Source organism: Malaclemys terrapin, chromosome 4 (genome assembly GCF_027887155.1).
Source record: "Malaclemys terrapin pileata isolate rMalTer1 chromosome 4, rMalTer1.hap1, whole genome shotgun sequence".
In the NCBI taxonomy this organism is placed as follows: Eukaryota; Metazoa; Chordata; order Testudines; family Emydidae; genus Malaclemys; species Malaclemys terrapin.
The window spans coordinates 132,992,156-133,006,783 of NC_071508.1; the positions used below are offsets into that span (position 1 = coordinate 132,992,156).

General features: G+C 44.1%; 1 protein-coding gene across 3 annotated transcripts in view; it reads right to left on the minus strand.

The window, feature by feature from the left end:
• Positions 1-7,188: 7,188 nt before the first annotated feature.
• Positions 7,189-14,628, minus strand: part of LOC128837216 (exocyst complex component 3-like protein 2) — a 70,810-nt gene continuing 63,370 nt past the window's right edge. For 2 of the 3 annotated variants that reach the window (XM_054028202.1, XM_054028200.1), the window contains exons 10-12: positions 12,970-13,091; positions 11,585-11,773; positions 7,189-10,693 (exon numbers count right to left, since the gene is read on the minus strand). In XM_054028202.1, the coding sequence (XP_053884177.1) occupies positions 11,590-11,773; positions 12,970-13,091 (306 nt within the window). In that variant the 3' untranslated portion in view covers positions 7,189-10,693; positions 11,585-11,589. Of the gene's footprint in view, positions 10,694-11,584; positions 11,774-12,969; positions 13,092-14,628 lie in introns of those variants that run through there. The other variant, XM_054028201.1, reaches the window with a different exon arrangement.

Genomic DNA, 14,628 nt, shown 5'->3' on the forward strand with positions numbered 1-14,628 from the left:
ACCTCCTGTATAACACAGGCCATAGGACTTCCCTGAAGCTCAACTCACAGACTTCAGGGATTGCTGCTGCTGAAAGCGGACACTCACAGAAACAAGAGACAGTCCGAACCCCTGTTTTTCGCAAGGTAACTTTCAGGCTATCACATCATCTGCTGTTTTCTTATTGCCTCTTTATTATTATAGCAAATTCTAGTATCTAGTCAGCCCAAAGTATGCACCCTTTGTAGACTGGGAGCTATAATAAAAGGGATCACAACCTGCTAGTCCTCTCTCCTCCCCTCCCCAGCTCCACTAGATGGCAGCAATTGTGTATCTTTTCCACTTCTTTTTATTGCTCCCATTGTACTTTTGTAAGACACACACTAAGCCAGGAGTAGGCAACCTATGGCATGCGTGCCAAAGGCAGCACGCGAGCTGTTTCACACTGCCCGGGTCCTGGCCACCAGTTCGGGGGGCTTTGCATTTTAATTTAATTTTAAATGAAGCTTCTTAAACATTTTAAAAACCTTAGTTACTTTACATACAAGAGTTTAGTTATATATTATAGACTTATAGAAAAGTTAAAATGTATTACTGGCACGCGAAACCTTAAATTAGAGTGAATAAATGAAGACTCGGCGCACCACTTCTGAAAGGTTGCCGACCCCTGCACTAAGCTTTAAGGCAGCCTTTAAGCTGTCCTTTGTGCTGTCGAGTGCCCTTCCCCTCCTGGTAAATAATTGTCTTTATCACAATTTCTAATCAAAGGGCTCTTTCTTATACTCTGCTACTTCTGGAATCTACCCTACAATGATGTCCTGGGGCCACAGCTCCCCACAATTTTCAGTTCCTTCTTCTTTGACCATATTAATCAAGCTGTGACACTCTGGGGACCTGGCTTTCCCAGACCTGAAGAGCTCCGTGTAGCATGAAAGCTTGTCTCTCTCACCAGCCAAAGCTGGTCCATTAGCAGATATTACCTCACCCACCTTGTCTCTTTTGTATTAATCAAGTGTTTTGTAGAGTGTTTAACATTATTAACTTCTATGGATGTTTGTTGTAATAAAGATTAGTTGGCTTTATCCGTACTCTTAAGTGTTGTTAAGACATGAGTGTACCATCCAATCTGGCCTTTCACTGTCTTGTCTGTCCTGGATGTTTACAATTCTCCCATGTCAGGAAACTGATGACTGGGCTGGGGTTTTCTGTTCTCATCTGTAACCTGACCTGCAAAGTCACAGCTAAGGACAAAATCTGAAAGAAATTTCCACACACAAGTTATTCTGGCCAATGTGGTGACAGACATGTGACACAATGTTTGACTCACTAGCTCCCTGGATTCTCCTTTTTGGGAGGGGGGGAAAAATCACAAATTAATATAGTAACAATACCTAGCTCTTATAGAGTCCTTGTCAACAGTAAATCTCAAAGCATTTTATAAAGGAGGTCAGTATCATTACCCCTATTTTACAGATGAGAAAACTGAGGCACATAGAGCACAGGTGACTTGCTAAGGTCACCCAGCAGCAATAGACGCCAGCTCTCCTGCATGCAGGCCAGTTTCCTATCCACGAGACCACACTGCCAAGGGAATTGTTCCTAAAGAGGTACAACTGCTGTGGGTCTTTTTTTCTTCCCCCAGAGGATGTTATATGTCTGATGAAACTGAAAGGCTGACACACACTTGCCTTAAGCACTATATCCTCCTTCCCCATTCATCATACTGCCTTGGCAAAGCTATTGAATAAAGCCTTGATGTGCACATGACTCTGCACATCTCACTAAGCCTCTATTGAGAGCCTCTGCTTCTAACTTACATCTAGAAGGTGCACTAGTGCTTGCAGTGCAATTCAGGGGAGTTAGTTTCATGGCGTCTCAACCCTCTTGTGAGCCAAGGTGGCCGCTGTAGACATCTAACTAACCTGGGGGATCAGAAGTCTCTTGGAAATACAATGTGATTCATAATTACCCTTTTTCTAGACACTACGTCACTGTTCAGAGACCCCACTAATAATTAAACTGAGCCCCTACAGTAGCTGTAAGAGGGTTACCTGCCAAGCTATTCTGGGAACAGATGAAACTAGAGCTGGTCTCAAGGCACAAAATTCAGCTCCAACAGCCCCAGGCTTGCAGGCTCTGTCTGTAGAAAGCCCCTCCCAGGTAGGGAAAGTAGGCAACTGATAACAGTGAGTCAGCAAAACCCACTTAACCCTTTCCCTTCACTGAGGATTCAGACCTGTTAGCTGGGCGAGTGGTTTCAGATTAACATTGTCAGCCTGTCACTGGGCTGTTTCACATGCTTTCCTCAGCAGTTCTTAATAGATGCTCCCTCAGAATCCCACAGGATTTGTATCTCTATGAATGATATGGGGTGGAATTGTGCTCACCCACACAGAGCTTAAGTACATGTGAAATGTACAGGTGACCTACAGGAGTTTGAGGCCCTCTAGCCCTTTAAGTAGTGAACAGAGAAGATGCACAGCTGGGCTGTGTCTGCAATGTACACCACGTTCACTGGGACGGGAACCAGTTGATCAGCATAGTTCACTGCCAATGCCCTTTCCCATCCCCAGCCTGTCCCCTGTCCCAGAGCCCCTCCCTGGTGCCATAGAAAGATGTTTTGGCAGTGTTCCATGGTACACCGGGGCACAGATTCCCCTCTTTTAGGGCCTCCTGCCAGGGTTTCTTTGGCCTGGTCTACACTAGGAGGTTATGTCGAATTTAGCAGCGTTAAATCGAATTAACCTTGCACCCGTCCACACAACGAAGCTATTTAGTTCAACATAGAGGTCTCTTAAATTCGATTTCTGTACTCCTCCCCAACGAGGGGAGTAGCGCTAAATTTGACATGGCCATGTCGAATTAGGGTAGGTGTGGATGGAAATCGACGCTAATAGCTCCGGGAGCTATCCCACAGTGCACCACTCTGTTGACGCTCTGGACAGCAGTCCGAGCTCAGATGCTCTGACCAGCCACATAGGAAAAGCCCCTTTTCCTGTCTCGGCAGTTTGAATCTCATTTCCTGTTTGGACATCGTGGCGAGCTCAGCAGCACTGGCAACGATGCAGAGTTCTCCAGCAGAGATGGCCATGCAATCTCAGAATAGAAAGAGGGCCCCAGCATGGACTGATCGGACAGTCTTGGATCTGATCGTTGTGTGGGGCGATGAGTCCATGCTTTCGGAGCTGCGATCGAAAAGACGGAATGCAAAGATCTACGAGAAGATCTCAAAAGCCATGACAGATAGAGGATACAGCCGGGATGCAATGCAGTGCCGTGTGAAAATCAAGGAGCTGAGACAAGCGTACCAGAAGACCAAAGAGTCAAACGGACGCTCCGGATCCCAGCCCCAGACATGCCGTTTCTACGAGGCACTGCATTCCATTCTAGGTGCGGCCGCCACCACTACCCCACCACTGACCGTGGACTCTGAGGATGGGATATTGTCGACGGCCGCTTCCTCGGAGATGTTAGCAGACGGGGAAGATGAGGAAGGTGAGGAGGAGGAGGAGGAGGCAGTCGACAACGCTTACAATGCTGATTTCCCAGACAGCCAGGATCTCTTCATCACCCTCACAGAGATCCCCTACCAACCATCCCCAGGCGTTAACCCAGATCCTGAATCAGGGGAAGGATCAGTCGGTAAGTGTTTTAAACATGTAAACATTTATTTTGAACAGAACAGGAATATTAAGAATGGGTTTTTCATGATTTGTTTGCCCTAGGCGCTTAACGTTTTAGTCCTTGGCAGTGCAACTACTGCAAAAGAATTTAACAATGTCCAGTTTATCATGATTAGTTTGCCCTAGGCGCTCTACTTTTTAGTCCTTGCCAGTGCAGCTACTGGAAAAGGTGGTCTATATGTCCGGGGATAGAGCTGAAATCCTCATGGGACATCTCCACAAAGCTCTCCTGGAGGTAATTGGAAAGCCTTTGCATGAGGTTCCTGGGGAGAGCGGCCTTATTGTGTCCTCCGTGGTAGGAAACTTTTCCTCACCAGGCTATCATCAAGTACTCTGGGATCATTGCCTTGCAGAGCATGGCAGCATACGGCCCTGGTTTTTGCTAGCTTTCACGCAGCATGCGTTCTTTCTCGGTCTCAGAAATTCTCAGCAGAGTGATGTCACTCATGGTGACCTGCTTAGAATTAGGGGAATGTTACTATTGGGACTGCTTGCCTGTTCCTTTACAGAACTGTCACCAGCGGTTTACCGCCACGCGATGGAGGCAGGAGAGGGGCAGCATACAGGGATCTTTCCCGGGGACAGCCGCGAGGGGGTGGGACGGGGCAGAGTTCATGCTTGCCGGATTGCCGGCAGCAGGAACTGCCCAACGATAGGAGCATTGCTTTGAACGTGAAAGGAGGGCACTGCTCTAATTTAAGTTTTAAGCAACCAAAAGTCTACGGCTTACCATGTCAGCCTGCTACCCAAATTCCGCTGTCCTGCCCCGCTTGTCTGATCTCCACCCCAGGCACTGAATGCGAAGGCCGAAAATTCGACCTTATCCTGAGTGCGCATGTGATAGGTGCTGTGCATGGTCTTGTTCGCAGAGAAAGACTATGTTCATTGTTCACAAAAAATTATCTTCGTGAGGAATTCACTCCCTTTTTCCCATCCCACAGCTGCGACTGTCTCCCGACCTACCCTGGCATCCCCCTCGTAGAGGCCGGCGCAGATTAGGCAGAGAAAGAAAAGGACACGGGACGACATGTTCTCAGAACTTGTGGGCTGCTTCCGAGCCAATGCGGCCCAGCAGACCCAGTGGAGGGAGAACATGTCACAATACCAGTGAGCACTCAGCGAACGGGAGGAGAGGTGGCGGCAGGAAGACCAGCAGGCGACTCAAACGCTGCTTGGACTAATGAGGGAGCAAACGGACACGCTCCAGCGCTTTGTGGATGTTCTGCAGGACCGGAGGCAGGAGGACAGAGCCCCGCTGCAGTCTATCTCTAACCGCCCTCCCCTGCCACAAACTCCCATACCACCCTCACCCAAAGTCCCAAGAAGGAGGGGCGGCAGGGGCCGTGAAAACTGTCACTCCACCCCTGCAGACCCATGGGGTCCCGTGCTTTGTGAGAGGGACAACGGCCATAACTGCAGCGATGGTTGCAGCGGGCTCCATGCTCGCAGTGCTGTGGCATCTGCACTGTCACTCACCAGAAAAGTGCGCGAACTGATTCCCCGCCGACGCTTTCAGGGAGGGAGGGCGGGAGTGACGGTTGGATGACGACAGTTACCCAAAACCACCCTCGACACATTTTTTCTCCAGCAGGCATTGGGGGCTCGACCCAGAATTCCAATGGGCAGCGGGGACTGCGGGAACTGTGGGATAGCTGCCCACAGTGCACCGCTTCCAATGTCGACGCTTGCCCCATTAGTGTGGACTCACAAAGTCGAATTACTGTCCTTAGTGTGGATACACATGTTCGACTTTGTAATATCAATTCCACATATTCGATTTAAGTACAATCGAACTACTCTCGTAGTGTAGACATACCCTAAGTCACACAAGCAGCGCAGGAAGCTGTTATTCTTAGTCCCTGCAATTGCTCCAGCCAAACCGCAGCCATGGAACACAGACGAGGCATCGTCTTCTAGCAATCAATGATTCTATTCCGTTCAAGTCACAAGAGGAAATGGGAAGAAAGGATCTCTCAGAAAAGCTGAGATATTTAAACCTGTTTAAATCCTAGGAACCAATGTTATCTCCCTCCCTTTTAAAGTCCTGGTGCCAGTGGTCTCATGAGGTGACTTTAATGGGAGCAGAACCCCTGCGCCCAATGCAGGGAGGGGCTGAACATCTTCTGTTCCCATTGATTGGTGCGAATTGAGGGGAGGAATTCCTCATCCACTGCAGCCCCTATATGCCATGCAAGCATCATAAGCCCCGCAGCCAGTGTATCAGGGGAGTGGAGGCGGTTCATTGTCGGGGGAGTCTGGAGTGCTCAGAGCTACAGAGATTCTGTGCTGCTATAGACTGTGGAACAGCCCACTGGCAGTTCACTGACAGCTCCGAGCTGCTCTAAGTTAGCTCTAAGGTACAGGAGGTCCTGGCTGCTTTAAAATTTATCAGCAAGACAAGATGGGGGAGGAAATATCTTTTTATTGGACCTTCTTCAGATCTGGGAAACTAACTCAGAGTGTCACAGCTAAGCACAAGAGGGAACATATTGTTTAGCACAGTCAGTTAATACATATTGCAAGGGGCCATTCAAGGTGAAGTGGCCTGTTAATACCTCTCCAGTCATAGGAAGGAAGGAGGGAAAGGGCAGCTGAAGGGGGTTGTTTAGTGGATTGTAAATTGTAATAAGCCAGAAATCCAGGTTTCCTTTGAGGATGAGGACTGGGAGGTCAGATACAGAGTGATCACTTTGTGAATAGTTTTCACCCACAGATGATAGGGTGTTTTTGTTTTTTATCATTTTTCTGTGCGAGTTCATCTGAGCGCGTAGCGAGTATCTCATTTCAGCCACTTAGTTGCTATTGGGGCATTTAGTGCACTGGATGAGGTACACCACATCTTGTGATAGGCATGTATAGGACCCATGGATCTTGAAAGGTGCATTGTGGGGAGTGTTGATCATTGTAGAAACAGAGATATGTCTGCAGGTTTTGCATTTGTTATTGTGCCAGGGTCTGGTGCCGCTTTGAGTCGGTGTGCCCTGGTGTGTGGGGAGTTTGCTTCTGATGATGAGCTTGGAGAAGTTGGGGGGGTTGTTTGAAGGCCAGAAAAGGGGGTTCAGGAAAGATTTATTTCAGGATAGGGTCCCCATCAAGTATGGGTTGTAATTTTTCGATTATACCCTGTAAGGTTCCATTGTGGGGTGGTAGGTGACAATTAGGGGGGTATGGTTGGGGGTGGGGGGTTATATTTCTACTGAAGTATGTTTTCGCAGGTTATTTGTGTGGCCCGTTCCATGATGTGATCTACTTCTCTGGTGGAGTGTCCTTTGGTGCTTGCACTGGCTTCTACACAGTCCAGAAATAAGGGTAAAACAGGGCAGTTAAAGCCACCCTTGTCCCCTATCCTCCTGGAAGCACAGCACAGATGGGTTTAAATATGTCACAGGATTATGTCTAGAAAGTCCATAGGATTGAGAGCTTTATCAGATCAGGGCAGATTCACCTCCAAACTCTGCAGTCCAATATGCGGCGAATAAGTCTAAGAGTGCATTTTTCTTCATTTAAGGTGTATTTGAATATTTTATGGCTCCTTTGCAAAATAAGAAGAGAAATTTACAATGAAGAAATATTATTTAAAATAAATCTTTCACATACAGATATATATTACAGAACACATTGTATATACAGACACAGACAGGACTTACTTACATAACACTGTGTTCCAAATACACGCCAGTTTCCAATTGACATTTATTTATTAAATAATCATAATACCCTTCTCTGAATGTATCAGATAGAGTAGAAGCAACTAATTATCAATATTTATTTGGAAGAAATCTTTCCAGTGCTGTGGAATGTATTTTTAGACCAACTGTGATCAGGATGTCCAAGGGGTTTTGTGTGTTTTTGTTTATTTTCTCTGTAATGCTTGTTGATTTAAATATCAATAAACATGGGCTCACTATAACCCTATCTCCAAGAAATTGTAGATATAATGTATTCCCCGCCCCTGGAAATAAATGCGTAAATCATAGCACAGAAGGATGACTACTGTGACTGGCTTGATATACCCAGCACAATTCAGAGCCCAGCCCTGTATATTTTGACAGATGTCCATATTTCTTTGTGTGGCAAGAAGTTTGAGGCTGGATGAGCTCGGTGCAACATGCAGACCGTGTTGTCTTCCAACCTGTGCAAAGTGGCAGTGAATTTTTTTTAATTGCTTTACTGAGTGGTTTATAATCCAATTAAATGTTTAGCTGGACTAAAAATTGCACATTTATCTAATACCTGGACCAGCTGAAGCTTTAGAAACTCTGTTTTCAAACAGAAGAGGGAGTCAGCTGTCTTGGAAGAGTAGCCAAATGATTGACTTTTGTTGTAACGCTCTTCCTCATCTTTTAATAGCTGAAATTGACTTTTATGACTTTGAAGTTCTCACAATTCATTAAAAGCAATAAAGAGTCTATTGGGGATTAAATCATTTGGTCAGTGTGAATTGAAGATGTGCTCAGTATTGTACAAGACAAAAATAATATTAATACTCCCCCATTTCCTGTCCCTGTGAGGCTCACAAAGTAAAGGCACCATTCTGCAAAACCTTACAATCCAAAGTAGTGCTTACTACTCACCCCAGTAGTCGGTATTTGCATGATTGGGTCCTAGAACACAGACATAGATCAGGACCAATTACCTCCACCAAAGCTCCCCTCCCATCTACCCTCAACAATTAGCAGTATGGGAAGGACAGGGTGGTTCTGAACCCTTGACACCTGTTTGCAATCCCCAAAGAAAGATAAGGCTTTTTTTTTCTTCATCCAATTATTTAATGTTGGGCTGCAGAAGGTATTTGGTCTTTACAGACCTCAGAGAAGAACAGGTCTTAGGAGGAGGTTAAAAGGGGAAAGGGAGGGCCAGCTGCCTTTGTATTGGCTGTGGAGGAAGGTGGAAGATGGGCCTGGAGAAATAAACTCAGAAGGCTGTGAGTGGAGCTGTGCGAATAATGGATTTTCTGGTTCGTTGGCCATTCTGGAAAATTAAAAACACCAAACCGCTTGGGTTGAACTGAAACTTTTCAAAATTTTTGGCAAAACAAAAAGTTGGGAAAAAATATAGTGTCAAGTCAAACAAAATGTTCGCTTCACTGCTGACCACGTCTGACTATTTTACACATTTTCAAAACAGTCATTTTGAGCTGAAAAATCAAAATGTTTCATCTTTTTTGAAAGGAAACATTTTGATTTTCTCTGAGTCCTTTTTAAGGGATTTTGTTTGTTTTTCTCAGCAATTTCTCACCAATTTGGCAAAACCGAGACAAATTCACGAAATTCACATTGGCCGATTGACATGGAAAGGACATGGGCCATGTTAACAGATCAGATCCAAGGCATAGGCCAGGGCAGAGCTGCACAGGGAAAAGTGAATTAAGAGTTCAAGCTGAGATGGCAAACAAGGGAGAGCAACTTTTTGGTACGGTGTTGTGCCACCTGTGGTTAATGAACAACCTCTGTAACTCAGCTGGTGTTTGTTGGTCCTTGAAAGGTCACATAAGGCAGATTACATGATAATTCTAATGTTGTTTGACTTGATTTTTAAAACCTACATATTTGCCTACTGTGTGTCACCTTACTTGGAACAGGTCTATTTGGGACTACGTGTAGAGTGAGGTACCATTCACCAAGAGTAAGGAAAGCAGAATCTGGCCTTTAAAGATAGGTTATTAAAGACATGAGCTTTCAGACTCAGCAAAGAGCACAGACGAGAGTTTATAGTTTTGTAGTGTGACACCTTTTAAAATTTCATTTGGATTTAGGGGACGTTCCCCCAAACAGCTCACAGAGCAGCTTGATTACAAGCTTTTCATACACACAAAAACCAACCAACTTGCTTCTCTTGTTCCGTTCCTAATTAATCATGAGCACACTGAACTGCCAGCAAACCAGGGGTGAAAGGCCATGTTTGAGGAAGCTGTCACTGATGCAGAATGGCTGCCTAGGAGAGTTGAAGAGTGTCTGATAGAGCAGTTCTTTTCCGCATGGCTAATTTGTTTACACTTGTCAGAGAGCACCAGAATGGCAGTGACCTCTATTAACACAATAGCAAATGAGGCCTTGAACCAAATCCAGCTCTGAAATTATGACCAGCCTATACATGGGCAAAAAGGCGGCCTATTATTTTCCCATACTGTACTTCTTGTCTATTCACATCTGAAAGCAGTTTACACCGACCCAGAGGATTAGCGGAAACAGCTATTTTAACTGTCCACTGCACATGAGATTTCCACAGCAAAAATTCCCACCTTAAAGAAATTAGAGCTTTACAGCAGGGGAAATTTTCAGTCAACTGAGTTATATGGATGGAAAGACAAACTCAGCTCTGAAGCCAGTTATAAAACGAAGATACTAATTACACTATATCCACAATCCATTGCAATGGGCTACTAGGGACTGAGGTAAGTTCTGTGCTATTAGTATGACTTTCCATTTAAGCAACTGAATGGGACACAAAAGCTAAGTGCCACATCCTGCTTCCCCTCCGTGGGTGCACAAGGCCCCAAATGCTGTGGAGATGCCACCTTCCGGCTGAGCAGGATGGTAGCTGGTAACCATGCACCAGAAGGGTTCTGCAGCCCTCTGCATGCCGCAGAACATGCTACATAGTGGCTCTCTGTGCAGGACTGTGCAAAGGAGCATTGTGGGAAGAGAGGGGAAATGGCAGGGGCTTACTGACCCAATCCCTGACCGAAGCAAGATGGGGCTCTGTCCAATGCTTCTCTCCCTAGCAGCCATAGCCCAGCTAAGCAAGAATCTAGCTGCAGGTTTCAGGGAGGATTCTACCCCACTAACCATGTGCATTCCCCCTTTCAGTTGGACTTTGTGCAGGGAACCACAGTTTGGGTTTATGTGATCATCTTGTCTTGAACACTCTGGCACATGTTCTCGGATGGCCTACAGGCTGTTTTCAGCAGACAAATACTGTTTGCCATTCCTCGTAACTTTCAAGTAGCTGTGATCTCAGATGTTGCCTGCTGATGATGGAGTCTTTGTGACACAGGCAAGGAGGGTGGCTTCTGACTTTCCATATTAGACCTGAGTGAAAGAAAGGAAAGATTTGTGAAACTGAAATAAAACAGTGTGTGTGTGTGTGTGTGTGTGTGAATGCACTCTCAGTACAGAGCGAGGAGATAAACCTACATGGGGAGAGGGCTCTAATCAGCAGCCAAAGATTTAACAAGATCCTAGGGTGTGAAGCTGAAGCTAGACAAATTCAGACTAGAAATAAGATGTAAATTATTCAAAGCGAAGGTAATTAACCACTGGAATGAGTAGGCATTGGCCATCACTTGAAGTCTTTAAATCAAGACTGGATATCTTTTTAGAAGATATGTGCTAGTTCTCCCAGAAGTTATGGGCTTGAATGCAGGAGTCACGGTGAAATTCTCTGGACAGTGTTAAGGAGGAAGTCAGACTAGATGGCCATAAAGGTTCCTAATGGCCTTAAAAATCTATGAATCTATGAACTCTGTTGAAATGCATTGGACTAGGGGAGATTTATGGAGGGACAAAATGGAAAAACATTAAGTATTTGTTTTAAAAGGATAGGGATTGTCACTCCTAAGCAGGGCTGGTTGGACTGTATGACCAGGCCCTGTGCTCTGTGATTCACTCTGCTGTCTCTAAACAGGAAAAGAAAATTAGACTAGGAGCCAAGAGTTCTGGGTTCTATTCCCAGCTTTTCCAACGACCTGCTGTAACTTGGTCAAGTCACTTAAGCACTCTGTACTGCAGTTGCTCTATCTGCAAAATGATACTTAAAGACATTCAGAGATCTACAGGTGGAAAATGCTATATAAGAGTTATTAATGCAGATTTGTATTAGAAATCTAAAAAAGTGGCATTACAGTCACAGCAACTATTACATTATCTAGCTATAAATCTATTTACACACACCTATATGCATATGTATTCACACACACTCACCTTTCCTAATAGCAGCAGCAGCAGCCACAGATGCCATATTTTCCAGGCTTTATTTCTATCGCTTCAAAAAATGAATTGTGTCCTCTTTCAAATCCCACACAATTATCATAAACCACCTCCAACATGGCATTTCTGTCTGTCCCATTGAGAGATCCTTTGAGGTCCAAGATTATATTCAGATGTTCTTTCCTTTCCAAAAGTACCAGGAATCAGATCAGTAAAACAGAGGAGACAAATATGTCTGCTTGATAAGACCCAATTACACAGGGCCAAGAGCAGAGTCTTGGAAACTGTTAAACTCCAACTGCTGATAAACGGGTTTCTAACACCTATGGCCACCCAGAATGTTATACCTGTATTTAAAATTATGATCTCACCTAGCCAAAGCTGTTCCTAACCCAGTTCTCTAGTAAGAGCAGAGCAGGACTGTTTGATTGTTTGGCAGGTTGGTTTTTATGGTGACTCCACATTTTATTTTTAAGAGCATTTTTTTTACCCTTTCTGCAAAGAGATGGTGACCTCTTGGTCACCTGGAAGATGTTTTTTTCCCTTGTGTGGTAGTTGCTTGGCTGAATGGGACTGTCACTTATCACCCTATTTAATGATGCGGGCAGTAAGAACCCAAGTCAGATGTGATGTAAGCAGGTGTGATGCCATTGAAGTCAATGACATTGAACCAGCTCTAACTTTGGCCTTAAGAGACTATGATCAGAATGGGTATTTTTCCAAGTATTGTCTGTGCATATAAGTTAACTTGGAAAAATACAGTTACTAAAACAGGACATCAGAAAAATGATGGAAGGAACTGAAGGAAAAAAAACAGAACAGTTTGACAAACTGAGATTAGCTACCATTTCATTTTAGGAACTAAAAGTCAGTATTAGTTCCTATTGTCAGTTTCCTGTGTGAAATGTAAGTGCTGAATGCATGCTGGATAATGTATAATTAATGACACACAAAAGAACTACGTTAAAAGAATGTTAAGGTTGCCAAGTTAAACATTCAAAAGTTCAGAACTGCCTGAATTAAGGTTGTTCGTACAACACTAATTTGGCCCCCCTGTGCATGTGCATGATGATGTAGTCTTTAATTACATGATCACATACAACTTTTTTCCCCTGGACCCCTGCCTCCTTCAGTGCACAGAATGGGAAATTTCACCCAAATGGTCAACATTTGATAGTTATAATCAGCCAAAACCAGGATCTAATAATGGAGGCGGCCTTCATTATAGATGTTTGTACCAGCTCTGACTATAATAATCCCAAAGCACAGCCAAGAAGGTGCACAGGTAGTGTATTGGATAACAAATATTGTTACAGGATTTATGGCTGTAAATAATCCGCTAAGCAGCCTGAATAACTATAATCCATGCAATGCCTTACCTTAGATCTGGAAACTTGAGGAGAAGCAGCACAAGCTGTATTTTCATTGCTTCGATGTCAGTAAGTAGAATAAAATCTAGGATACTTTCAATAGGGTCATCCAGTGAAGCAGTTTTAGGGCCCTAGGGATAGAAGAACATATGCATTCAACTGGAGTGGCAGAGGAAGCAGAGTACAATGTGAAGATCTGGCTTCAGGATCAGACTTGGGTCACCTACTTGTGGACCAGAAAAAGCTATGAGCATTGCAGGGGTTGTGTGGTATTTTCCCCCCCAGATGTAAGAATAAAGTAGAATCTAATCAAACAACTGCATTAGCAACCCCTACTGGCCAATACATGCAACTGCATTATGGCTGACTTTAAACAAGCCCACCGAAAGAGCAAGGCGGGAAGGGGTGGGGAGGAAATTGGAACAGAAAGCAAGTGAAAAAAGGGTTTGATTCTGCACGGATCTGTGCACTCCTGCAGGACTGAGCCCTATAAACGAAAACAAAGAAATATTACATTTTAATGACATTTGAAAAATGAGGATTGGGATGAACTACCCAGAGTTAGCTTCAGATCTTGCTCACATTTTGAGTAGAAAGGTAATGCGAGTAAATTGCTATTCTGAATTATTTATGCCACAATATCAGCATAACTTCTATGGCAAAGCAAACCTAGGGAATGTGCTGTTCAAATTACTTCAGGATAAAAACACATTCCCATGATATCACTTAGCACCGAGAATCAGACTGGATTTTCCAGGAGCTAGCGCATCTCTGCATTGAACATAAATTCAAAAGATAATATTTAGATTCAACCCTCCTCTCTCTCTTCCTCTGCATTGCAGAAATACAGACTGTGTATAGCTCTGCATACCAAGAAAACTATAATTATTGCCGGATTTTGCTCCCTAACATACTCAAACTGTACAATATTCCCGGTTTGTCAAGCTCATCATTATCAAATGTTATTTATTACAGAGTGCCAAAAGGGTCTATACAGAGAGGTAGGAAGATAAGATCCCTGATCTAAAAGGGTCTACTACAACTCAAATAACCAAAGTGTAGGTGACTGAGCAGTAATTCTTAACACAATCTTGTTAGATTTTCTTTTACAATATATATAATTATTATTTAGCAAACACTTCTTTGAGGAGAGGGCTAGGAGTTTCAAAATGTGTTTTGAGAAGGGACTTGAAAGGGGAAAGCATGTGCACATGGCAGGCTAGGTCAGGAAGCAAGTGCAACCATGGTAGTAACTGCATGCATAAATTAACTGTACAGTTGAGCATATATTTTGCTTGCACAATTGTGCACCTAACTTGAGTGAACATCAGACCCACATTTTTAAGTATATTTCTTTTAGCAAGGTTTTCAGGGCTAATACCCTGAGCAATGAGAGAGGAAAGAGCATGGGTGAAGGGAGTGGCATTTTACCAACTGCATGCAGAGTTGTTCTTCAACCTGTGTATATTAGAGGTTGTGTGTGTGTGTGTGTGTGTGTGTGTGTGTGTGTGTGTGTGTACACAATCATATTATTTTGGATTGCCTATGCATTGCCTAATTTAGATAATAAGATCAGCTCTTCTTCCATGTCTTATACAATGCTGAGCACAGCATGAATGGTAAGTTTAAGAGCTATCTGTTAGAGAATCTTTTTTTTTTTTTTTTTTA